The 27,964-nt window shown below is 36.8% G+C and overlaps 1 protein-coding gene across 3 annotated transcripts; it reads left to right on the forward strand.

Annotated features, from left to right (window-relative positions):
- The first annotated feature begins 447 nt into the window (after window positions 1–447).
- Window positions 448–26,050, forward strand: arhgef7b (Rho guanine nucleotide exchange factor (GEF) 7b). 3 transcript variants are annotated; one of them, XM_079615870.1, is made up of 22 exons: window positions 714–1,091; window positions 2,510–2,590; window positions 7,698–7,782; window positions 8,105–8,238; window positions 8,469–8,670; window positions 12,094–12,182; window positions 18,090–18,184; window positions 18,270–18,365; window positions 18,471–18,593; window positions 18,767–18,905; window positions 19,673–19,732; window positions 19,838–19,984; window positions 20,283–20,369; window positions 20,882–20,960; window positions 21,036–21,169; window positions 21,769–21,990; window positions 22,206–22,299; window positions 22,959–23,048; window positions 23,856–24,023; window positions 24,419–24,518; window positions 24,664–24,718; window positions 24,829–26,050. In XM_079615870.1, exons 1-22 carry the CDS (start codon window positions 927–929, stop codon window positions 24,949–24,951), a joined length of 2,568 nt encoding a protein of 855 aa, XP_079471996.1. In that variant the 5' UTR covers window positions 714–926; the 3' UTR covers window positions 24,952–26,050. The 3 variants fall into 3 exon arrangements, with proteins under 3 accessions (XP_079471997.1, XP_079471996.1, XP_079471998.1); XM_079615871.1 differs by lacking the exon at window positions 23,856–24,023 and having other exon boundaries at window positions 448–1,091; XM_079615872.1 differs by lacking the exon at window positions 12,094–12,182 and having other exon boundaries at window positions 892–1,091.
- The last annotated feature ends 1,914 nt before the right edge of the window (window positions 26,051–27,964 follow it).

Here is a 27,964-nt window from a genome sequence, read left to right on the forward strand (position 1 = left end):
ATTTTCCAAAACACGTTTTACTCTAAAACTGAGAAAATCAAAGCCATAAATCTAAACAAGCAGTGTTCCAAATTTGAGGTTGATATGTCAAAAAAGCTTTCAGTAAGAATTTGTTTGTGCGCAATACCAAACGTTTCCAATAGATGAAATTCGTCTCCCATTAATTTCCAATGCGGTCATGTTTGACCACGAACAACTAAGTGTCTGTGACTATTTATTTCAGGACCTTTTCGAGTCATGCCCATAATTTGTGTGTGTGTGTGTGTGTGTGAGTGTTCACACAGCAAGTGCCAAAACCTTTACCAAGTTTCGTACCATTCCGATAAAGTAAATAATTTAAAAAGGTTAAAAAAAATAAAGATTTGGGAATCCGGCAGGGGGCGCTAGAGGTACATTTGGATTTTAATGGAATAATACTTGGCATCAGCGCCTTTTTTGAATAAATTTAGACGTATTGATCCGTCTTTTATAACAAAGCGCTGCCTTTTATGGTCTGTAGACAATACACTATGGCTTTTGCTCAAGAATAGTTTGTGTTTTTCTCCACCTCTGGGCGTGTGATGGAAAAAATATTTGTCTTTCATAATTCATAGTGTGTTTGTTTCTGAAGTCTTTCATGTATTCAGTGGCCCAGGCTGCTTGAACTGGGTGTCATGTGGCGGAAAACAATTGTGGGTTGTTGATTTTGGTTTAACACTAGCTGACATCCTGCCAGATGAAAAGAAGAGGCGAGGGAAACCGGACCTGCCAGATAACCCTAAACAAATCGTCATCCCTAACATCCAGGGAAAAGGAGGGACCAGAGCCCTGGCTCCTAATGTCCTGCTGCTGCTGTGGACTACTCGGGATTTCTGCTGTCATTTCATACAGCTTTCACATTCGACTGCTTGTGGATTATCGCGTTTGAGCTTTGGACGCATGAGGTCATGAATTCGGCTGAACAGACCATCACATGGTTAATAACACTGGGTGTCCTGGAATCACCCAAAAAGACATTATCGGATCCTGAAGGCTTTTTGCAGGCATCTCTCAGAGATGGAGTGGTTTTGTGTAAACTACTGGAACGACTGCGACCCGGTACAGTGTATACGGTAAGCTGTTAATGTGCTCATGAAGGCAGTTTCATATTCGAGTAAATATTACACAGTTACACAAAAACACAGACGTGACACACAGACCTTTGTATGTATTTGTCTTCTCGCGCGCGTTTTGTGTTCACTGTACGCGCTATGATGAACCAGTGTAAATGTGTACCACCATAACAAACTGTTTTTATTATTATTTATATCTAACTATGAGAGAAATGGGACCAATAGAAAATATGTAAAGAAGCCCTCGTGTTATCTTTGGTGATAAGAGATTACAGGAATAATGAACGCACGTGATGTGTGGCAGGAAATATATCAACGGAAATTAACCTTGGGATTCGTCCATACGAGTCGTCCGCCATTGACTCTGTCAGAGAGAGAGCGAGATTATTATTATCTTATTATTATTTTCTCTATAAACTTACTAAATATAGAAATGTTTACCATTTCTATGTTGTTTTAATGCTTTGGCAATACATAATTTTTGTCATGCCAGTAAAGCTGAATTGAATTGAGAGAGAGAGAGAGAGAGAGAGAGAGAGAGACAGAGAGAGAGAGAGAGCGAGGGGATTGAGGAAACGACGATGTCCGGTTTGTGAAATAATTATTTTGGGTTGGATCTTTTCAGCGAATCGTTCACGAATCTGATTCTTTGAATCGAACCGTATTCGGACATGTCCAAGAACTGATGAGTGAACAAATAATATTCAAACATGCCTAAAATATTATTCCTAAATATTTCTATTAACACGTGTCGGTGATGGAACTATATTTATCATTCGAATTTTTTATTATTATAAATATTAATCTGCTAAGGAAGCAGATAATTGGATTTCATTTGAGCACATTTCAACAATAATTGTTGAGTGTGTTGAGCATCCTTATTTTTGCAGGTTATTTTTTCATGCTATGATATAAATGATTAAGTGGTTGTATTTAAATTAATAATTCACAAACGTTTTGTGAATTATATCAACCACAGTCTTCTTGACAGTGTGCTAAATGTATTCTAATGTATTTGCAATACACAATCTTCGATGCTTACTCTGTGAAAATTTAATATTGCTCTAAAATATTCAGTTCTATTGTTGAAAACGTTCTGTTGTATAAACAATATGTCGCATAGTTACAGGCAGCCCATCATGAAGAAGAAGATAGACTTTGCTCTGACAGGTCAGGTAATGTTTGCCTGTGCCAACATGCCCCTCTCACTGAACCCAACCACAAGCTATTAGAGCACGTCATTTCCGCTATTCCTCCGCCAACTTCCCTGTGGAGAATAAGTGGCTTTTTGCTGGAACGGGGCGATGATCTGTGATATAAACAAATGGCGTAATCGCATACGTTTTTTGTTTACCTCTTGACAAACCTTTTTAAAAGTACGGTTCGTGAGAGGATTGATCTGTTCGCTTCATTTTCAGATCTACCAGGACCCGAGGAAGGACGAGTGTTTGAGTAATATCAGAGAGTTTGTGAAAGGCTGTGCATTATATCAAGTAGAGGTGAGTGTTGCATGATGTTTGCGCTGCTCTTTTTTTGGTCATTTCATTTGCACGCTCACATGTATATTTCTGGTATTGATTCAGTGACTTTGTGTGGTTTGAAGTAAATCAGGTCGCCAGACTGAGTCTCAGCTGTAGTTGAGAACAGACTAATCCTGTGTGTTTACAGACAATAAAGTGTGTTTTTGTTTTAGAGTTATTACTACATCGTTTACACTGGCGTTTAGTGTTATTGTGGTATCTTGACTTATTTGTGACCATGACAATTCCTTAAATGATTTATGCAAAATTGCATTCATGTTCTTTCTGCAGAGGAATGTCTCATTTGTAGATGTCCATGTAACTTGCTGTACTTTGTGTTTACAGGCACAATTTGTGAACACACAAACTTATGAAGATAGATTTTATAAATAATAAATAAACATTGAAATAAAAATCATCATCAAATAATTATTTAATAGAGCCTTGTGGCCTGCAGTTTGCAAGTACTCATGTTTTATCGTTAAGGATGTGAATGTGAATTAATTGAGTTGTGATTATTCAAAATTACACGCAATTGTGGAAATAAATCCCAAGAGCAAGTATTTCAAGAAAAGAATGTACATGCCTTAATTTATTCACAATATGCTGATTTACCTGTACAAATCTTTTTCAGAATAAAGCAGAAAGTCGACCTTAATCTAAAAAACGATGTGAATCAAGTCAATTTGATTTGTATAGTGCTTTTCTCCATACACATGGTTTCAGAGCAGCTGTACGGAAAATCATGATTTTAATATTTTAATATCTTCATACCTTATAGTTGCATTTAACAGATAAGAGCTGGGTGATAACATCGTTTCTTTTTTTTTCCTAAAAATACAAACAATCAAGCAGTTAATATTTTCTTTAGAGTAAATATCGCTTTACGTTAGTATGCTGTATGTTTGTGGATAAAAGTTGGATGTACTATATCCAACTTTAAATATATTGCTGTCCGATAATATAGTTTAAATGTTGCAAGAAAATAAACAATCAAGCAGTAGCTTTATTTGCTATATTGTAGCTTGTACTGTATTTATCCAGATAAAGTTGGATGTATCCAATTTATATGTAGAGCTGTGCAATAATATAGTTTACATTTTGCAACGGAAACATGATCTTAGTGAAATTGTTGTTAACAGGGACTGCCTGTTAATATTTAACATTTCATAATGAACACTTTCCCTTCAGTAATTTGTTAATGGGTGTTGCTTCTGACAATTCTCAATGCCAGTTAAAATTGAACCTGAGTCGTCCAGACTTGTTTATCAAGATAAGGGCTTTGCTGAAAATTGCAGTTTATTGTAACAAAAATAGCTGTTGATATACTATAACAGTTTGTATGTTTGTAAACATGGTTTTCTGGCAGCTCATTCTTTACACACATCCACTAGGTGTTGGTGTGAGATTGGATCAGATCCCTCACCCACACACTGTTATTTTATTGGATTTTGAAGCAGTGCTGTTGTTGAACCTATTTTTATGGCTGAAGGTTGGATTCAGATCCAGCTCTGCCCATTTTTCCTGCAGCTCTCTATGTCTGTACATGCGATTGCACGTCTTTTCTTGAAAAAGCGTGCCATACAGAGCACAGTATGCAGCCATAAATTATTCACATTACAGTGCAATCACATGACCTTTGATTTACTGCAATGCCCGAAGTCTGGCACTGTCTACGAAATGCATTTCTTTCAGATATAATATGGTAGCTTGTTAGTTTCACTGCTTCTTTGTCAATAAAAGCTGTTTTGAATTTTTTAAAGTTGTATTGTTTTGTTGTTTCTGCTCTGATATCCGCAAGACCACGCTGAACGCTGTGAGTGTGTGTTAGAAATCAGGAATGGTAACTAAGAGAACATTGTGCTTGGTACGTTTTTTTCGTCTTCACACCAAACTTGGGTCTTCAGCCGACAAAGTTTAAATCCCATCTGACTAATGCGCTTTAGTTTCCATAATGTTGAGAGGCTGCTCACTGCAGAGCCATGGGTGAAGTGTGAAGTCCAGCTCCCCTCTCTAGATGTTATTTGGGGTGTAAATGGGTGCTAGAGCTAGAATGAGCTAGAAGGTCCAACCACACCCTAACAATAACCCAAATCCCTCCACCCATTAGATCCACAGAGGTTAAGCTCAACTCATGACGTCCAGAGAGGTAGAGCTGGATGTCATTTAGCTGTCCAGTGAGAATCATTTGATAATAGGTGTGTTTGGCTTGATGCGGTGCTGCGCAGACCGATCGATGCATGACGCCAAAGTACCGCGAGAGCGATGCAAATACGAATCCGTCTGCTGTCTCGTCGCATATGATGTCATACACCGATCGGTCTGTGCAGCGCCGCTTCAAGTCAAACACACCTTTCGTTTACACGTTAGGTCAGACTCAGAAGGCGGAATTTTGTGGCTGTTCGAACGCATTCGACCACATGAGCGTTTACACTAAGTAAGTAATGTGGTCGAATGCGTTTTTCGAGTACCTCCTCTGTAAGTGGTCAAAAGTGGACAAGCTCAAAATGTTTTCGACCCCCTTTACACCTGTATTCAGCGTCGTCCACTTGTGATCCGATCGATCAAACCGCATCTTGGATTCTGATATGCTGTCGATGTTTTTATCATTCATAAGCTGGAAAAATGTATTCTGAAAGTGGTATCGTTTCTCTGTACCTTTATCGTTATAGTTGTGTCAGGACCATCGCCAGAACATGGGGGGCCATTTCATTTTCATGAGGGGCACACTTTTTATGGTCTACAAAACAGTCACCAAAACAATAACATCCGGTATTTAGCCTAATATAACTGAAATAGACCAAATTCTATATTAAAACGACAACAAAACACAAAATATTACGTTTCTGATCACAGGCGGAAGGTGAATTCTGAGAAAAACTGCCCCCTAATCCCCCCCTACACACACACCCCTTGTTGACGGGCCTGAGTTGTTTGTTGTGTGGTAGAACGAGTTTTAGAACTATAGTTATTATCAGCCTTTCATGTTTGGCAGCGTGATCGCGTAACTGAGATCGTTCAGCAAACAGAGGTGCTGTCTGCGTATGTTGTTATGTGCTCCATTTGTTTCTCTATACGAGTGTTGTTGTGTGGGACGGTTATGGCTCTGTGTGTGTGTAAGTAACTGTGCGTTTCATGAGTGCCAGTGTCTTCGGTTCTTCTAGCCAGCTGTGAGAGGTTCAGACAAGCCCTCTATTGTGGTGAATGGAGTTGTGTGTTTGAATGGCAGAGCTGCCAGCTCATTAATGGTGTTGTGGGGTTTGGCACAGGCCGGGATGAAGAGAGGCACTCCACTAAAACTACTTTTTCAAATGGTGTGGCTGGTTTAAGAAGAAATAGCAGGAGGGAATTTAATTCCATTACAGTGACGGCAGATGATGTAATGTAGACTCAGATGTGTGTGTTGATTGTTGATGGAGCTTGAGTGTTGGGGATTGGACTTTAGGCTTGTGTCAAGTACTGAATATTAATGAAATGTCTTTGTGTCCTTTTTTTTTTGAGAGGTTCACCCAAATAATTTGAGCAAATAAACATTTCTTAATTCAGTGATACGAACTGATGAAAGAAACTTTATCCTGATAGATTCATCCTTATGTTAAATATAACTGTTAACTGTTTTTAGATTGCTACATTCCCATAGAGCAAAAGTGTCAAATTTAGTCCTCCAAACAGTTAATTAATGTACACTACGTCACTACCATTCAAAAGTTTGAGGTTGGTGAGTAAAAAAAAAAAAAGATAATAATGTGAAATATTATTACAATTTATATATAAATAACTGTTTTCTATTTTAATATATATTTTTAAAATGTAGTTCAGACCTCCTGTGTTGCAAATCTGAATTTTCAGCATCATTACTTCCAGTGTCACATGATCTTTCAGAAATCATTCTGATATGGTTTGATGCTCGAGAAACATTTCTTATTATTATCGATGTTGAACATTTCTTGATGTTAATATTCTTGTGGAAATCATCATATATTTTTTCAGGATTCTTTTATAAATAGAAAGTTAAAAAGAACATTATTTATTCAAAATAGAAATCTTTAACATTTAAAATGTTACTTTTTTATTGTCTTTGTCACTTTTGGTGATTTAATGTGTCCTTGCTGAATACAATTAATATATAAATAAATAAATAAATATAAATATTTTTAAACAACCTTATTGACCCCAAACTTTTGAGCTTTTAAAGTTTAGCCTATTCATTTTATGAAATTAAACAAAATCTCTCCAATCAACATAGCAGAAAACTAGTTTTGATAAAGTTACAAGTTACTTTTAAGACAAATTAACCCAAATTACATTCTGAATACATGCCAAAAAAAATTATCAATCAAGTGTTTCATTGTTGTTTTACATGGAAGTATGGAAGTAAAATGGTTTGCATACAGCATTTAAAAAACTAAAAAAATGATATCAAAATATCCTAGCTGTGTATTGATGTAAACCATTCATATGTTGATTTTTACCAAAATGTATGGTTTCCTAAATTTTAATAATCATAGTGAAATGCAAACAAGCTGATCAAACAGGATCTGCGTGTGGACGTAGATCAAGGACCCCATTCCATCTCCATCTTATTACCTTGTATCTTTTGAAGAGCTAAAGTCAAGCTGGTGTCGGATCAGGCCAGTTTTGGGGAAGTTAATTTTGCTTGGGATGAGCTTATGTGTCCAGATGGCCCAGAGAGCAGCAGGTAGTCTAAGAGCCAGAAACCCACACACAAACATTGAGCTTAGCAAAATCACCTTCCCTTCCCATATTCCCTCAGTGAACCAGACAAAATTGATAGGGAATCTCTTTGTTCATCATAGGCTAAATGTTTGTAAGTTTCTGTAATGCGCTGACTATGAATGAGTGTTACTGTTCTGCGGTTTTGCATATGGCGTCCGGATTTCCATATGTAGCATTAAATGACATGCATTACAATCCATCATCTACTTAAATAATTGAATTTACTTTAGGATAAGATTGTCAGCATGACCTAAGAGTAGCAGATTCTGTACTTTCATTCATTTCATATTTGAGCTGATGTGTTTTTGTCTTTAGCATGTGTAATCGTGGCATTTTTTTCCCTCTGCAGGTGTTTGAGGCCAATGACTTGTTTCAGGGCCAGAACTTCTCCAAGGTCTTGAATTGTTTGGTTGCACTCAACAAAGCAACTTCAGGTGAGAGCTGTCTGACAGGAAGTTTACTACAAAATGAGTCAATTTGTTTATTAACAGCATTGCCTAGCTGTGTATGTGTGTGAGAACCGTCATTTTTAAGTGTGTGTGTGTGCCTGCCTACTTAACCATGTTTTTGGTACAAATTTGTGAGCTAAATCTAACAAAACATCTCAAAACCTCCTTTTGAGGAGGTACTAGGGATGCACTGAAATGAAAATTTTGTCCGATACTGATAACCGATAATACAAAACAATAAATTTCTTTGGAATATCCCCATTTAAATATGTGTGTGTGTTTTGTGATCATTATTCTCTGGTTGTAGAGTCCGGTGGTGGGAGTAATTCTGTGTGTTCTCGTCACTCGTCCTCTCTGCGGATCAAGTCCTTTGACTCGTTCAACTGTTCGTCCAATAACAGGAGATCATCCAGACACAAGTACAACCAGTACCGCAGTCTGGTGAGAATCCCAACCACTCAACACACAAAATGCCTTTTCTAAGCTCCTGGAAAACAGACTGAAATTATTTTAAGAATGATTGACGAAGGTACTGTTCAATTCTCTGCGTGCAACATGTTTTTGAGTGGAAAAACGACATTGTACGCCAGCAAATTGAAACCTCACACAAAGGCGCTGAATGAGAAACCGTTAAAAATGCTCTCTGTATTTTCTCCTCTCTTTCTCTCTAGGATATGTCTGAAAACAGTGTCCCTCAGGTGCTGGTGAAAGCTAAGTTTACCTTCCAGCAGACCAATGAGGATGAGTTGTCCTTCAGTAAGGGTGACATCATCCAGGTGATGCGGCAGGAAGATGGCGGCTGGTGGGAGGGGTCGTTCAATGGCAAGAGCGGCTGGTTTCCTAGCAACTATGTCAAAGAGATCAAAGGCTCTGGTTAGTATTTGACACTTTTAATACCTCCACAAGCTTTAGTTGCCGAAGTTGAACCCTGACAAATTCTTGTAGGGGAAGACAACAGATATAGGCTCTTGCAAGACCAGACAAGCAAAGTGAACTAGAGGAATTTGTCTTACTCATACTCCTCTCACAGACTGCCAAGAAAAGCAGAAGAGATGATAAGGGAACTTTCAGAAGAACTTTTGTAGACCCCATTTACCTTTCTTCTGTGTCCTAGTGTTAGCATAATATTTTTTCAGAAAAGACCTGCTGAGTATGTGTATAGATCAGAAAATTGCTATGGGCAGCTGCATTTGGGCTGTCAACATTTTAACCAGCCTAAAATATTTTAGTGATATTTTTTTTTTTTTTAAGTCTCATCTGGAGACTCTACGAGGCACTACGAGTTGAGAACGTAAAATCTGTCCAGGTCCATGCCATTAAAAGGGCGATTAAAGCAGGACTTACAGGCTTAATGAAAATGTGCCAAAAGAGAACTGAATGGCTGCTCTCTGCAAAAGCCAAAACTGTGAGATTATGTGACCATTACAGGCTTACTTGGGGAAAATGTGTGCTCATCCATTCCATGTACAGGTGCTGGATACAATGCAGCAACCTAAGAATAAAACGAGTAAATGGTAGGACGCTTCATCTGAAGACCCGATTGTTCCAAAATTACTCAAATTCTACAAAATTCTGCTGATCTAGTTGTGCCAGTACTTTAGATTTGACTTCCCTGCAAAAATGTTCATTCCCTCCAAAAAAGATTTGAACGACATCTCTTATGCTCACCAAGGCATTTATTTGATAAATATAAACTACAGTAAAAGTAATATTGTGACCTTCTTTTTACAAATTTAAAAATAGTTTTCTATTTTAATATATTTTAGTATTTAATTTATTCCTGTGATCAAAGCTGTATTTTCATCAGCAGTTACTCCAGTCTTCAGTGTCACATGATCCTTCAGAAATCAGTCTAATATGATGATTTGCTGCTCAAGAAACATTTACTATTATTATCAATGTTGAACAGTTGTGCTAGGGCCCATGAACTGCATGTTTTAAATAATGTTCTCTAAGGTCCACTTATAATGTTATCAAGATTTTTACATAAAAAAAATCCTAATTTAGAAGTAATAAGCTATTTTCTATCCTGTTCAAGTACTTCGTTACCACGGTTAGAGTTGAAAAGTGATAACGTCCATTGTTTCGTGTAAACGGAATTAGGAATGAAATGTACCATTGTTTGTCACACCGTCGTTTTTATATTCACAGTTCATCCTTTTCGATAAAGTTAAACATTTATACATTGTCATTTCCAGTGTTGTGTTTTAAATAAAATGAAACGTGTGGTTGTAATGTCTTCCTGATGACTTTTAAAAATCACTATATTCCTTTTATTCAGGATTATAGTGAATGACTTCAATCAAAACCATAATGAGCAGCGTTCTCTGTGTGCTTTCTTTCGTATCCGATAAACCGACGCAAAGGAAAGAACAGCAAATCACAAATATTCAGTTTGACTGAGGCGCTTCAGTATAAATATTCAGTACATATCAAACGATCTATATCAGACAAAGCAATAGTGACCCATGGTAAAAACATTGTGTTGCAACATTACTGTCAGATCCAATATAGTCAAATATAGTTGGGTGGGGCTAAAGAGGCATCAATGTAGAGTTCTTTCCTCACACTATGATGTAATAATGTGACAAAACCCCTTTAAAGGCCCACTGAAGTGCCTTATTCAATGTGTCCACTGAAACAGGAAGACAGGGCGGGACATATTGAACAGCTCCTCCCCTTTTGAACAACGGAAGAATGAACAACGGAATTAATATGAAATAGTGACTGAAACGCGACCCATTAAGACAACCAGCTTTCCCTTCCAAGATGTTAATCTCCACAAAAATCCTGATAATCGAGCCGTCGTCTGATGAAATCAAATACACATAAGATAAAAACAATATCTGTGCTGTGATTTCGGCTATACTTTAATGTAAAATTAGAGAAGTAGAGAGAGAGAAAGAGAATAATTTTCTGTTGAAAACCAGATTTTTTTCCCCCACAAAAATCTCTTTTTTTATATACGGTAATTTTTTAATGCTTATATCTTCTAAATGCAAAATTTGTCAGTGTTTTAGAGCACACTAGCTGATAGATAACAGTAAGCCTAACATATTCACACTAAATGCCAAAAAACGTCAATTTTGATTTTGTGGGGACTTTTGTGGAAACTAATACTTTTTCTATCAGGATTCATTCAAGAATAGAAAGAAAAAAGAAATATAAATCTTTTAAAATTAAATAAATTCTTCACTGATCAATTAAATGCTGAATAAAAGTATTAATGTCTGTAGGTAGTACTGTATATTTGAAATAACCAGCTCTCACGAAGCCTCATCTCAGTGTATGCATGTTGTAGTATAAACAGAACCTCTGACCCTCGCTCTCCAGTCCAAACATAAATAGCATATACACATCATGATGCCAAACAGATGCTTCCCTCGCATGCATGGGGAAATGGCCTCAATGTGTATTCAACTCGGCTTGAATGGAAATAGTTTAGGATGACATCAGAGTTTGAACATCCAGAGCTTGAACGGGAAGGAAACACAATCTAACAACAAAGACAGGAAGTGCAGCGGCCAGAAGACACCATTTCCCTTTTCCTCTGAATATGGCTTCACACTCCAGTTTACTCCACTCTCTGAGCACTTAGTGATCCAGACTCTTTTATATGATTTACTTGTGGTCAATGCATCACTTGTAGTAGACATTAATAGTGTATTGATTTCATATGTAATCTCATAAATGGCTGCAGGCTTGGAACGACATGAGAGTAAATGAATGGATGATGACAAAAATGTGAATTTTGGGTGAATTATTCCTTTAAAACTAGATTTGCTCAAATCTCTAACTCTAAAATATGATGCTCACCTGATTGCAGCAACTGCCATTTTTATTACAGATATTTCGCATCAATTTCCCAGGAAGTGGCGATTTTGTTCTCTTGAACACATGGAATGAAAACGCTGCTTTATTCGCAAATGTTTTATGCGATATTAAGTTTGGATGAAAACGTAGCTAATGATCTGATTGTTCGCATGAGCAAAAGCATGGTGAGGAATGTTCATGTTGATATTTTTGATGATTCCTGGAAGTTCACACATTATCTTACTTATATCAGTGTAAATTAACCATATGGATTGAAATGTTCAGACTGACGTATAATGTTTTCCTGTAAAGTAAACCCAGACCCCCCCCCCCCCCCCCTCCCCTCTAGATATCTAAATCTAATATTGCTGCTCACTGCAGGAGAGATGTACTTTAATATCCAATAACAGAAACAAAATGCTTCCAGATGTTGGTCTAAGGTGACCTTCTTACCTTTTGTTCTGTTTTTGCTCTCTTAAACAGACAAACCTGTGTCTCCCAAGTCTGGAACACTGAAGAGTCCGCCCAAGGGCCTTGAGACCACTAACTTTTGCAAGACTTACTATAATGTGGTAAGAGAGATGTGCTGTAGTGTTGCATGTAACGCCTCACATGTGGAACCAGTTGATTATTTGTGAGCAGAATATTGTATTGCACCAGTATTTCCCTAACCAAATAGGCATGTACACCACCAACCCTGACTATACCTGACAGATAAGACTAAGGTTTAAAGATATTAGAAATCATGGAGGCTATCACAATGCGATTGTTATAGCCACCTTATGAGTCGTTTTTAAAGGGTCAGGTTTTTGGACATTGTACAGGGTTCCTACGGGGTTTGGAAAAGTATGGAATTTGATTTGAGTACTTTCCAGGTCTGGAAAAGTATGGAAAAAAGAAAGCAGAGTATGGAAAAATATTTGCATTTCCAGACTATTGCCCCTGTTTAGTTTTCTATAATAGAAAATCTAAAGAATTTAAAATAATAATAATAAAAAAATGCTGTGCATTCACGAGTTCACACACATACATGAAATCAGATATAGTAATTTATCCCCTCTTTGACTGGGATAGAAAACCAGCCAAGAGTGAGGTGATGGGGTGGTGGAGGGATACTGTGAAACTGTCATGATGGGACACGGACGTGATACTGGCTTAAATCCACTTTTTGGGGTGAAAATACTGACATGGCTAAGACTTTTGCACAGTAGTGTATATTATAAACTTTTTTGTGCCCTCGAGAAACTATTCACATGTGCACGTGAATTGTTTTGCATGCTTGCGCATTACAATTTCTAGTTTTATATATAACCTATGTCTACTGACACTACAGCAGAATATATAAATAACTGGCTTAAAATAATTTTTGGGGACTGAAAATACAAATTTTGCTTTGGAGTTCTCCTACAAAAAACGCTTTAATTTTCTCATAATATACATTGCACATCACCAGATTTTTCATGATTCTCACACAGGTTTGATGATTCAGTCTCTTTAAATCCCTCCTTGTCACGAGCCTACTCTGCTGTGATTGGTCTACCACTTACAGTGCTTGTCGGAAGCCCACACCACTACTAAACCTACCCTAACCTACCCATGCGTGTCCTATCCACGTAAAAACTAATTCTCACGTATAAATTGCACGAAAAACACAATAGGTGCTAGGGACGCATTTAGTGTGACCGGGTTGGTTACCCAGTGACGTGTAGCCGTCACGGAAGTGGGATTCAAATTCCTGATGACTCGGTTTAGGTGGTTAAAAGTCGATTCTTTCTTTTGAGAAACAATAACTTAATTTATTGCGTGCTCTTTCATTTGCATACCTTTGCAGAGAGCTGCATTACACATAGCATGAAAGGGAATATTTGAAAAAGCACAATAGGGGCACTTTTAATATGGTCTGAAAATCTACAGAGAAGATTTGAAATTTGAGTCTGGAAAAGTATGGAATTTTGAAATGGAAAATGTGTAGGAACCCTGATTGTAACTTGTTGCACATGATGGAAGACAATTTGAGCATCAAATACTTTTATAAAACATCCCTATGTCTGTTTAACTGGACTTCCCCAGAGCTGTTAGGACATTGCACTGCACACCCAAAATGTTAGAACAGGGTAATATGATATGAATTATGAATTTAGACTTAAACTGGAGTGCAATCGACTTAAGTAAATACTATTGACTAATCCTTCTCTTTCCATTCTTATTGACATTAACATCAATATGCCTATTATAAAGTATGTATGTATGTATATGTATGTATGTATGTATATATATATATATATATATATATATATATATATATATATATATATATATATATATATATATATATATATATACTACCATTCAAACATTTGGGGTCAGTAAGATATATTTTTAAAGAAATTAAGTGGCAGTTAAGACATTTATAATGTTACAAAAGATTTAAATTTCACTGTTTCCAGAAAATATTATGGAGCATAACTGTTTTCAACGTTGATAATAAGAATAAATGTTTCTTGAGCCTCAAATCAGAAAATGAGTCTGATTTCTGAAGGATCATGTGACTAAAGAGTAATGATGCTGAAAATACAGCCTTCCCATCACAGGAATAAATTATATATATATATATATATATATATATATATATATATATATATATATATATATATATATATATATATATATATATATATTAATATTGAAAAGTTATTTTAAAGTGTAATAATATTTCACAATATTACTGCTTATAAAAAATCTTACTGACCACAATCTTTTGAATGGTGTTGAATTTTGAGTCACGTTGTGCATAAAACAGTGTGTTGCGAGGATATTCGATTTGTGTAAGGGTCATTTTGAAGCAGCGTTTTTGGTTTTCCCAGACTCAGCTTTAGACTAATCCTTGAATTTATAGTCATAAGGCTTTAATCTGGGTTTAAAAGCCTTGCCAAACCAGAGTTACTTAGAGTTAATAATCCAAGTTTAAACACCATCCAGCAGATGCTACTCCGGGTTTGGTCTTGATTTATGTCATTAACTAAGAGAGACATAAGTTCAAAATCCTGACAATGACAATTCTGCTAATGAATGTAATTTCTGGTCATTATGTGTGTGTGTGTGTGTGCGCGTCGTTTCCTTTCTTGTGCTCCATTTCCTCCTGCGAGACGTGTCCCACCAGCCTCCCTCTGAGTCTCTGCAAACCCAATGAGCCGTGTGTGTGTTTGTGTGTGTGATTGTGTGTGTGTGTGTGTGTGTCTTTGCCTAAATTGTGCGGACCAAATGTTACCACGAGGATTGTATAGCTTTACAGAAAATCGTGATGGTAATGTTTATATTATTTTATTATCTTCTTCATGCCTTAATAGTCGCATTTATCAGATTAGACATGGACGATCAAATAGTTTACATTTTGTGAAGATACAAGCAATAAAGGAGTTGAGAAATGTTATATACAGTAGAATATATCACGCTACTCAAGGATACTACATATATGCGGATAAAGTTAGACATACAGTAATGGCCAAAAGTGAGGCATGCCAAATTGTGCAGACATCATTTTTGGCCTGGCTGCCATAAAAAAGAAATGATGACCCAACAAAATATTAAAAGTTCATTTATTTCAGTAATTCAACTTAAAAGGTGAAACTATTATATTATATAGACTCATTACATGCACAGTGGGATATTGCAAGCCTTTATTTGTTATCATTTTGATGATTATTGCTTACAGCTTATGAAAACCAGTTTTCACAATATTCTAGTTTTGCATTTGGGGTTTTCACAAGCTGTAAACCATAATCATCAAAATTACAAGTTGAATTACTGAAATAGATTAACTTTTGCACAATATTCAAATTTCATATTCATATTCAAATCAAAAAGAGTGTCACCTGTACGTTGTAGTAAAAAAAAAAAAATCTGTTAGCTTTTTGGTTTTATAATAATGTTTTGGTAACGCTTTACAATTAGTTAAGGTTAGTTAATTCACCAACTAATATTACCTGACAATGAGCAAGATATTGGTTACAGTACTTTTTTAAAATTAGTTGTTAAAAATAAAACTGTTCTTTGTTAGTTCATGTTCATTAATGTTAACAGTCCACAATCTGCATGAAGAAAATGACTTGCGGCTGGAATACACTATACGACTTTTGCAGTCTAGATGAGTCGACAACAGTTGGCAGATCTTGGGCAGCTGGAGTCCATACTGACCGAGTCTACCCACACAAGACTGCATCCAAAATGTGTTTTTTCTCATCTGTCATGCTTTTCATAGCAGCGTGCATGTGTTTCTGTGTGAGTTTGCTGTGTTTGGGACTACTTGAAAGTCCGGAAGTGTGTGATCCTCAGTCGTTTAGTCGAAGATGACCAGTTTTTCTCTTAAACCATTTACAAAATCGGCAAGTGTGTGATGCCAAGTATTTTTAAATCTGTTCCGATTTTTAAAAGTTGTGAAGTGTATTCCAGCCTTTAGTAAACAAAAAATCTGATTGAAAATGGAAAGGTTTGTATGAGGGATAGCTTTTAGAGGGTACGGGAGGTAGAAATCATATCATTAGCTCAGTATTAAAACAATGGAAGTCAATTTGGAAAGTCCCCACTATGATAGAAAAACAAATATGTGAACGCATTACTGCTGTGAGTGTGTTTTGGAGGTGTTGATATAGAAAACCTGTGTTTGGGCTGGTGTTTGCATATTCATATGTAAATGTGTTGTTATGAATGTCTGTATTTGGTTATCAGTTCTCACTGGTGTGTGTGTGTTTGTCTCTCTGTCGTGCTGTAATATAGGTCATCTTTTCCATCTCATTGACCAGGGGAACAGCTGTGCCTGAGGCCCTGCGCTGTCTGTGTCTGTGTGTCTGTGTTGGTTACGTGTCATGTTTAACGGACCCTACTCTCCTAAAGACTGCGTAAGGCAGATTGGCTGAAAATGAAGAGTGTATGTCTGTGTGGACGAGAGATTGAGGTCAGGCAGAGTTCAGTGTTTTACAGCAGTGTTAGGGGAGGAGATTCATGTTAAAGACACAGTTTGTAATGGTTGTAACTGTCACGCTGTCGTCTCCAGGTGTCCAGTGTTTATGCCAGTGGTTGTTCCGTGTGTGTGTTTACACACAAACTTTGACTTGGTCTTGGTTGATTCTTGAGGTACAGATGGTAAAAATTAAATTTGTCAAGATGAGGCTGTTAAAATGTATCTAATCCTGCAACATAAAAAGCATATTTCTTGTATCTGTAGTTACTGATCAAGCCCACACACACTATGTGGAAGCAGATCTCTTATGAAAGATTTTTAGATGTTAGAAGTTCGACGCCTTTCTCATCCCTTACATCTTTATTTATTAAATATTTTAGCTAGTTTATGGCTGCATTGTAACTAAATCTTACATTGGTTGATCTTGTAAATGTTTTTCTGCCTTAAAAATATTTTAAACAAATTCTGCTTATTGAAAATACATGATTCATTTGGTCAAGTGGGTAATATTAAGTGGATGAAAAAATCAACATGGATATATTTTCTAAAATATGTTGATAGACAAATATCACTATGGATTAATTTAATTAAAACATATGTATATATGTGTTCTTTAAATAACATTTCTAATGTATTTTATGTATTTAATGGACTGGTCCAGGATAAAAAAATAAATAATAATATTTTTTTTACCATTCTTGGATAACCTGCAGAATATATCACCCAAAACTTTAACAATTAAAAAAAGTTTCAATGTTTGATTTGTTTCAGCTTTGTGGATTTTTTCGCTGTGTCAGTTATTGGCTGCATTTCAAGGTTCATCCTCCGTCTGTTTGAGGACAGATCTAAGCTCTATTGTGACATTGTGAGGTTTTAACTGCCAGGATATATTCAGTGAGGTCAAATAGCTCAGCACAACCAGAGATGTCTTTAAATCTTACGTTAGACTGAAATCAGACTTTATCATGACATTGCAAGGACTGGCCCAGTTCTGTCATCTTGTCCTCTGTGTGCCTGTAGTATTTTGTCTGCGAGGATAATGAGCGAGTTGAAATGGACTCGCGTCTCTTTGCTTTTGACCGGTCAGTTCTACAAGTGCAGTGTGAAGTGCTTCTCCTTTTTAAGGGTTTACCAGCATAATATTCAGTCTCCCACATATCATTGTCTGAATGTTGAGCATTGGGATGAGAATAAGAGACAAATCATATATATACTTAGCCCTTTTTTCCCTGGAAGCTGATGCTTTTAACCCTCAGAATATTTATTATAGATTTATATAATGCATGTATGTTTACTTCACTGTCATTTGCTTTCATTAGGTATTTTAGGCATTTAATATTGTTTGCACAACTTTTAATATCTATCAGTGTTTACTTATTATAGATGCACAATGTTTGTATGACATTTGTACTTGTCTTATCTCATTAAATTGTTGCGATTATAATAGTTTAAAAATTCTAAAATATTAATTTTAGCTGTCCTACATGCGTAACTGTTTTTTTTTTTTTTGTCAAACGCACAGGTGGTTCAGAATATTGTACAAACAGAGACCGAATACTGTAAAGAGCTGCAGACTCTCCTCTCCACATATCTGAGAGCATTGCAGCCCACCGACAGGTAAGAACACAAACCAAGAGTCCAACATAAACAGAGATGACAGTAGGTGAATACTGAATCTCTCTCTCTCCCTCTCTTTTTCTAGGCTCAGCGTGTCAGATATCAGTCTCATCATGGGAAATCTAGAGGAGATCAGCTCTTTCCAGCAGACACTGGTGCATTCACTGGAGGAAAGCGTCAAGTAAGAATTCTCCTTCATTTAATCAGTCAACAGCGACATCTAGTGGTAGTTATGAATTCAGCTTTGTCATTATTTATTTCTAAATGAGGTGTGTGTTGTGTGCAGAGCTCCAGATAGTCAGCAGAGAATAGGAGGCTTCTTCCTGTCCCTCATTCCTCAGATGAGGAGTTTGTACGTGACCTACTGCTCCAACCATCCATCCGCGGTTAACGTTCTCACACAACACGGGTGCGTAACACAACACAATGCACATAATGCTAGTAATGTCCACAAACAACACAGCCACATGTATGCACACTCAGAGACACAGTGCATTGATGATTAACATATGGCAATGTTTTTTTTGTGTGTCAAACATTTCGAATGACTTCTGGGGCTTCTTGCATCTATGTATGTTTCAGTGAGGAACTAGGAGAGTTTATGGAAAGTAAAGGTGCGAACACCCCTGGAATCCTCACACTCACCACAGGCCTGAGCAAACCCTTCCTGAGACTGGAGAAATACCCCACACTACTGAAAGAGATGGAGCGGCACATGGAGGTACTGGACCGCTCTCACTGTCTGGATGTACACTACCGTTCAAAAGTTTGGGCTTGCTCAGATTGTTTCAAAGACGTTTTTGAAAGAAGTCTCTTATGCTCACCGAGGCTGCATTTATTTGATCAAAAATACAGTAAAAACAGTAATATTGTGAAATATCATTGCCATTAAAGTAATAGATTTCTATTTTAATATCTTTTAAAATGTAGTTCATTCCTGTGGTGACAGCTGCGTTTCCAGCAGACATTGATGCATTTCTTCAGGATTCTTTGATGAATATAAAGTTCAAAAGAACAAACAGTATTTACAGCATCTTTCATAACTTTATCCCCCGGTTTCACAGATAGGGCTTAAGCCTAGTCCCAGACTAAATGTATGTTTTAATTGGTTTAACTAAAAAGCAACTTGCACTAACGTATTTTAAAATATATTACTGCCATTGTTTTGTCTCAGGCCTAATCCTGGCTTAATCTAAGCCCTGTCTGTGAAACCAGGCCTATAAATGTCACTTTTGATCAATTTATTGTGTCCTTGCTGAATAAAGTTATTACTTGTATAAAAAAAACCTCAAACTCTGACATACCTATGATTACAATTTTAGAGGATTCTTTAATGAATAGAAAACGAACCGCAATATAAAGATACAAATGTGATGTACATTAAATGCTTTTACTGTCACTGACCCCAAATTTTTTTTGATTGGTAGTGTGAATAAACATAGAGTAAACCAGTTTAACTTGCTCATATTCTTCCTTTGTTCTGTCCAGGCTCTTCATCCCGATTATCCAGACATTCAGAAGAGCATGACAGTGTTTAAAAATCTCTCGGTGAGTATTATAAGGTCAACATCATGGATTTTCAGTGTTAAAGTGTCTTTCAGAATGGGATGCTGTGCTTATTTGTTGACACTTATTTTATTGTTGTGTCTTCAGGCCCAGTGTCAGGAAGTGAGGAAGAGGAAGGAGCTTGAGCTGCAGATTCTGATGGAGTCTATTCGGGGCTGGGAAGGGGAGGGCATTAAGACCCTGGGCTCTGTTCTCTACATGTCTCAAGTCCTCATCCAGAACCACGGCGCTGAGGTGAACGTCATCAAATAATCTTTAAGCATTCAAACAAATATCAGTGTAACAAGCTATATTTACATTTAAAGTAATTAACAAATCATTGGTTAGTTAATAGTTAGAAATGTACAGTATTCAAACTGTTTTAAATCTTCTTTATGGACCCCTGAATTAAAAACTTGGTTTAAGAGGATCCAGATATAATCCATATTAATAAGAGTATTATAAAATATTTTTATTTACTGATTTGGAATTCAGTAAAATGAAAATGGTAAAGTCAAAAGGAAATCTTTATTGTAATATTCTGCTTCCTCAGGAGAAAAACGAGCGATACCTCCTGATGTTTCCTCACATTCTCCTCATGTTGTCTGCCAGTCCTCGAATGAGTGGTTTTATTTACCAGGTAAATGATTTTGCTGTCATATATATAAATAATTATTATTATAATTTTTTTTGCATAATTACTGAAATCACTTGAGGTCCTGGCACTGCCGTGCATAAGTCAAATGGTGACACTAGAAATATTCCTGATAAAGCTTTTTTAGAAAATACCAAATTGTACACACTGTATATTTTAAATGATTATTACATATTTTGACTATTTAATAAAATTTTAATTTTAATAAAAATTGTCTATTACTGTAATATTGTTTTTGCAATCTTCACAGCTTACATGATGGCGTTCACAAAAATGTAAAACTTGCGTATCCAGTTAAATATTGTAATGAATTTAATAAATTCACATTTCATCACAAGATTGCGAAATCCTGGAGGGACCGGATCTCAGAGTACATATTATTCTATTATTAGTTACGCTGTTGTCTCATATTACTCCATCAGAGTGAATGTCGTCTGTTTAGTTGGTCATGTGTGCTCTACAATGTTGACAGTTTATTGGTTGATTGACTTCCACAGGGGAAGCTTCCTCTGACTGGAATGGCTGTTAATAAAATAGAGGACAGTGATACGACAAAAAACGCTTTTGAAATCTCTGGTAAGTTTCCCAGATAGTTGTCCTCATGGTTTTTACGTGGTAATATTGATAGTTAATGATGTTTTTTGCATGCAGGAAGTATGATCGAGAGGATCCAGGTAATCTGTAATAACCAGCAAGATCTTCAGGACTGGGTGGATCATCTACACCGGCAGACTAAACGCACTTCAACCAGCAACTTGAAACCACAGAATGTTCCCTGCCATACGGTGAGAAACATGCACTTTCCACAAACATACACTACCGTTCAAAGGTTTGGGCTGAGTAAAATCTTTTAACTGTTTTGAAAGAAAATATTTATGCTCACCAAGACTGCATTTAAAATCAAAAATACAGTACAGTATTATTACAATGTAGAATAACTGTTTTCTATTTTAATATATATTATAAAATGTAATTTATTCTTATGATGCAAAGCTGAATTTTCTGCATTACTCGTCTTCAGTGTCACATGATCCTTCAGAAATCATTCTAATATGATGATTTGCTGCTTAAGATACATTTCTTATTAGTATATCAGTGTTAAAAGTCAGCGTGTTCCTTTAAAAACAGTTTTGCTGCTTAATACTTTTGAGGGTGAAACCGTGATACATTTCTTTGATGATGAGAAAAAGAAAAAAAAGAAACATTGAAATAGAAATCTTTTGGGAAATTATAAATGTCTTTACTGTCACTTTTGATCAATTTAATGCATCCTTGAGGAATAAAAAGAATAATTTATTTTAAAAAATTCAAAGTCTTACCTAAATTGAAAATGACAGAAATATCGGTGATATTCAGTCACTCATGTGATCTCCTTCCCTTTCAGCTGCCGTCTCACCCTCTCACCCCGTCCAGACACTCCGAGAATCGCAGTACAAGCGGATCTCCGGTCTACCACACTCTCCCTCATCTCTCTTCACTTGGAACTCCTCACAGTGGGATGATGTGGGGACCCCTTGAACCCCCCAAAACCCAGAAGCCCTGGAGTCTCAGCTGCCTCCGACCTGCACCACCCCTAAAACCCTCAGCCGCACTGTGTTACAAAGAGGTAGATGTTATTTGTATGTTAACACACTAACAGCAACTCTAACAGAAGACTAGCTATAAACCAATATGTGTACAGTGATTCACATATGATACACTCTGGATTTGTGAATGAAACAAATTATGTACTAGCTAACCATTTTTTATTAAATAAACATATTTTGTACGGAGGTGTTTTTTTAATTTGCGTGTTTGCATCTAATTTCCGTATGTCTTCAGGATCTCAGTAAAAGTCCCAAAAGCATGAAGAAGCTTCTGCCCAAAAGAAAATCTGAGAGGAAGCCATCTGATGAGGAATTTGCTGTGAGAAAAAGTATGACACTCAAAAATGAAGTGTTTAATAACTTCTTTCAGGGCCTGTTTACACCTGGTCACTTCGTGCTTTTACTGATCGGATAGTGATCTTATTTGTTAAAACGGTTCCATTTACACTTGTCCACATAAATGCGTCTCTGCAAAACGGATATAAATCTGACCCCGCGCTATATGCAAATTTAATGGAGTTCAGGTCAACGAAAGCAACTGCATTTTATTTGTCGTCAGTTAATTTCAAGATTACAGACCGCAATAGGAGAGAGGGCGGCATCAGCACTGGTAAGATCATTTAGGCTCACTGCTTTTAATGAAGATGATTTTGTTTAGCGTCCGAGATTTCATTTACTGTAAAGCAGTTTACACGTTGGCTTGCTGAAGAGATACTCAGCTGCTCATCTGTGGCGATGCGTTATCTGGCTATAACGTGTCATATAGCCTATAACATGCTCTCACGCATGTTCACGAGAAAACGCATGAAATGACCAGATGTAAACAGGCCCTTAGTTTTCACATATGCATGTGATGTATTTATTATACTAACACGTCACATGCATTGCTTTCTGTGTTTACTGTTTGCAAGAAAACAGTCCCTTTACAATCAACTCACAGTGTTACCTGATCAATTACATCTTTTGTGCTCTTCTTGTTTCCCATAAGGCACTGCAGCTCTGGAGGAGGATGCTCAGATCCTGAAAGTGATCGAAGCATACTGCACAAGCGCTAAAACACGGCAAACACTCAACTCAAGTATGTACTCTTTACGTGTGTGAAAATTCTGTTTTGACAAAAATATTAAGCAACACAACTGTTCTCAACATTGATTGAGCAACAAATCAGCATATCAGAATGATTTCTGAAGGATCATGTGACACTGAAGACTGGAGTAATGATGCTGAAAAATTATTTTTGTCATCAGTTGTCAAAAATAACATTTAGCCATCACCGGAATAAATTGCATTTTAAAATATATTAAAACAGAAAACCGTTGTTTTAAATAATGTGTAATAATATTTCACAACGGTACTGTTTTTCTGTATTTTTGATCAAATAGAGCCTTGGTGAGCATAAGAGACTTCTTTCAAAAACATTATAAAAAAATCGTGCCAATCCCAAACTTTTGAACGGTAGTGTATTTGGCCTAGAAGGCCCATATTTTAAGTCCTACTGAATAGAAGTCTCTGATAAACATTCTTCGATATGTCTGTAAAATGCTGCAACATCTTTTAATAGTTTTTTTAAAATTCTTGTGGCATTCTCTATTTAAATGTGTGTTGACAACTCTTTACCATGTTGCTCAATCTAATATTTTCTGCTCTTTTAACATGCATCTTTGTCTCTTTTCCTCTCCCTTCCTTCATTCCTTTCTTTTTCACCCATTTCTCTCTTATGTTGTCCTACCATTATTATTGTTTTTTGTTATATTTTTTTATTTCATTTTGTCACTTATATATAATTTATTGGGCGTCCCTCACTTTACTCATCTTGGTTTGGTCCATCCTCCCAACCCACCCGTCCTCTCCAATATGATTGGTTTGATTCCCCATCCCTGATTAGCATGGCAGGGCACTGATTTGATGCATAATCATGTGCTGGCTGATGTTGGCCAATCGTATGTGGATGCTGTGGGTTGTCGTAGCAGCGGATTTCCCTCTGACCAATCCGAAGACTCGGACTATGACACTATATGGATAACTCACACTAACAGAATTGGTTCTATGTCCCGTAAGAGCTGCTGCTCGTATATACACATCAAAATTAAAACACTTTTTTTTTTTTTTTCTTTTGTTTGCATTGAAAGTGACGAGCTCTTTTTGAGGGCTTAAATACAAGTTAGTTGTAGTTGGGAACATATTGAAGAGACGGTTGACATGAAAGGGCTAGAAAGATGTTTTCACTCCATGTTGCTTTTGCTCCATGGCTTTCATAGGACAGAAACATTCACATTTATTAGTGCCCCATCCTAAAATTCTGTACGATTCAGTTACTATAGTTAACTAAAACTGAAAAAAAGATAATAAAATCTATAAAGATATATGTACAATTGACACAGTCTGTCAATGAGTCTGTTAACCAGTTACTGTTCAGTTGTTAACCTTACATTGTTAAACTTCTTTCAGGATCAAGGAAGGAGCCAGGGCCACATATGCTTTTTCCTGAGGAGGAGAAAATCATTGTGGAAGAGACAAAGAGCAACGGTCAAACCGTACTCGAAGAAAGGTTTGATCACAGCTTTATGCAATTTATTTGCATTAAAATATTGCTATATTGTCATTAGGGCTCTCAGTTTAATGCAATCATTTATCATGATTAATCTTACAATAATGCTGCACATCAAAAAAAGTTAATTGTCATTCTCTCGCAGGAGTCTGGTGGATACAGTTTATGCCTTAAGGGATGAGGTTCAAGAACTTAAGCAGGTCAGTCCACATGCCACACGCAAACGTTCCTTTATTCTGAATGTGATGCCATTTCCTTGAAAGTCAAAATCTGGTGCCGTGACCCGGATGCTCTGATTTTACATCTCCAGGATAACAAGAGAATGAAGCGAACTCTTGAAGAAGAACAAAAGGCACGGAAAGAGCTGGAGAAGATCGTCAGGAAAGTGTTAAAGAGTATGAACGACCCGTCCTGGGACGAGACCAATTTGTGAGCCCATCTGTGCATTTAGAAATGAAAACCGCATCTGATAATTGTGTGTTCTGTGTATTCCTAAGTCCTGACCAAAAATGCTTGTAAATATTGTGACAAAATTGGACTTGATCCCCTCAGTCACAGTAGTATGCCTTTTTTTTAAACCAGATCCTTTTTAAGCCTTTTTTTTGTTTGCCAGTGCCAAGTATCTAGTTGAACCCATTTTCAGATATGCTAATAATATAAGGAAATGTATTGAGGCTAGACATCATCTAGCAGAAACATACTTCTCGTCTCTACCGGATCAGATGTGGTCTGCCAAAGCTGCCAAAAAAACTTCTTGCAGTTCGATCACTTAGTCTTAGATCACCGTCACAGATGTCATTGGTTCCTAGTCTAAAACTGGGAGTCTCAGGGATGATAGACACACTGTACCTACAAATGTTGCCAGGCCTGCATCACTGCCTGCGTCCTCTGACTTTTAGAATCATTAGCCAATATGTTCAATAAGTGATGACATTCAGTAGAATTTTTCCAATGGAAAACCTTGCAATGCAATACTGGAGACAAATCTGAGGGAACTAGTCTTAAATGCTTACATTTCAAAGTTGCTTTTACAATAACCTCAGTTTTAATTTCGTCCTGTTGATCTTTTGCACCTTGCAGCTTGTATCTTTTATTTTTATTTTTTACTTTTATTATGGTCCTTTAACCCTAATTGTGCATTCACAGATTTTTGTTTTGTACAGAAATAATCCTTTATTGTATTTAATGCTCAGAAATGTGCCTTTTTTGGAAGACGAGATTTCCAGAATTTTGTCAGCATTTCTAGCTCTGTCAGCATTTCAAAGAACCTTTGTAAGAAAACCGTATGCAAGACTTATTTTAAATGAACACTGAATCTGTGGGTAGGAACTGACAGATTAAGTGTCTTCTATGTTGTCTGTCTAATTTATGTATTTAAATGAAATATTGTCTACTGCAAAATGACTGTATTGTGAAATTTCCAGATAACCTCGACTACTTTCTCTTCCCAAAGCACTCTCGCTGTCTTACTCTATATTTCTTGCTGATTTAATTAAATAAATACAAATTCTTACTGTGACTCTTTAAAAGGTATTTGTGCTTGTCTCATTGCTTTCTTGCACTATTAGTCATGACATGAGAAATCAGATATGCCTTGATTTTCTGACATGTACTAAGAGGTCTCTGTACCATAAAAAAAAAATCCTGGAAGTTTCATAGCTTAAAATGTCCTCATTATAAACAACGCATTTATTTAAACAAGTTCCAAAAACAGCTTGTTTTGATATTGGGTGACCAATGATGTCACATGGGCAAACACATTTGCATATGACTGCCTCCAGAGCAAGTCAATAGGCTTGTTCGATTTGAACCAGCGCTGCACAGACCGATCGGTTTATGACATAAAAGTACCGTGAGAGCAATTCAAAAGGAGCCGTCTACTCAATTCGCTCTCGCGGTACTTTGATGTAATTCGCCGATCGGTCTGTGCAGCGTCGGTTCAAGTCGAAAAAGCCTTGACAAATAGTTACACATCATCGCACCATAGGCCCGGCCTGCCCATTAGCATTCAGTCGTTTAACTGCTGACATTTGCCTACACTGGGGCTGCATCCGAAATCGCATACTTCCCTATTATATAGTAGGCGAAAAACAGCGTGTGACAAACCGGATGCCTTACTACTTCTGCTGAGATTCTGAAGTGTGCATTCGATGGACACTTTACTATCCCATGAGGCCACGGTAGAGTGGATTTATGAATCACAGTGAAGCAATCTCTTATATACTGTCTATGGAAGCAATGTAACTGACACTGGTAAGTCACATCATAATGACAACATGGCGCATGTAGTACATCCGGTGCCTTCACGTGCTATGGTAATTATGGTAAATACCAAAAGCCGACGTGGAAAATGCACATGAACACCCCCTCATGTGGTATTTTCCACTGGGCAACTCGTAGAATATTTTGATGCACGAGTTGCCGAGATGAGATAACCTTTGACCTTTTCAACATGGCGGAGAGCGACGCAAGCGTTGTGAATGGTAAACATTGTACACAACTAAACGTTTTTTGCTACTGTTAGCGGATTGTTTTTGTAGCCTATACAATGTTGTGTCATTAACAATTGTAATATAATGCGTTAACACTCAGTGTCAGTTTTAAAAATAAAGTTATGTTTGGTGTTACCTACCCAGAGCAGATGTTAATACCAGTTCACAAGTGGAAAATATCATAAAAGCACTTGAACACAACACACTGGTAAATACCAGTTCACAAGTGGAAAATATCATCTTTTCCACAGCACGTGAAGGCAGCATAAATGTAGGCCTACTATTGAACGTACTTTTTAGCGGTTGTGAAGTACTTGTTTAAAATAAGTACTACTCAAGAGAGTATGCGATTTCGTACGCAGCCTGTCAAAAGTAGCCTATTAAAAATAGAACCAATTATACTCACTGATACTTAATACAGTATGCAAATGCAAGTTCAATTTCTGACATAGCCTACTCCACGCACTTGAGTCTGTCGACAGGAGGACAAATGGAAGAGTCTTTGACAAGTCCAGTTTAAACCGCTCATTTGCGTCTCTGTATACAGACTACAGAAGGATCCCAGCTTGGAAACAAGTGGATGGTTTATTTTAATGGCATCATGGATCGCTTTGGAGGATTACGTGTTTGTTCAGAACATTTTGTTTTGTAAACGAGGCACAGTGTAATGGAGAGTTCGCAAAGAAACTTTTGTTGGAAGATGAAGCAGACAATTATTGGATCTCTGACAGAAGCTACATCACAAACCACATACATGATAGCCTAGTGCTTTGTATGTAGATGACCATTTTATATCATGTTTTCAAAATGTATGGGCTACTCTCATGCAATAGCTAGTGGCTGTTGTTTCCTACAATGGGCTTTATGAAAGTTGGAAATAATCGTGTGTGTGTGCGCGCGTGCGCAAAAAAACTTTATTAACATTAGTGAACATCGAGGAACATTCAAATAATA

This window comes from Phoxinus phoxinus (assembly GCF_949152265.1).
Source record: "Phoxinus phoxinus genome assembly, chromosome: 6".
Lineage (NCBI taxonomy): Eukaryota > Metazoa > Chordata > Actinopteri > Cypriniformes > Leuciscidae > Phoxinus > Phoxinus phoxinus.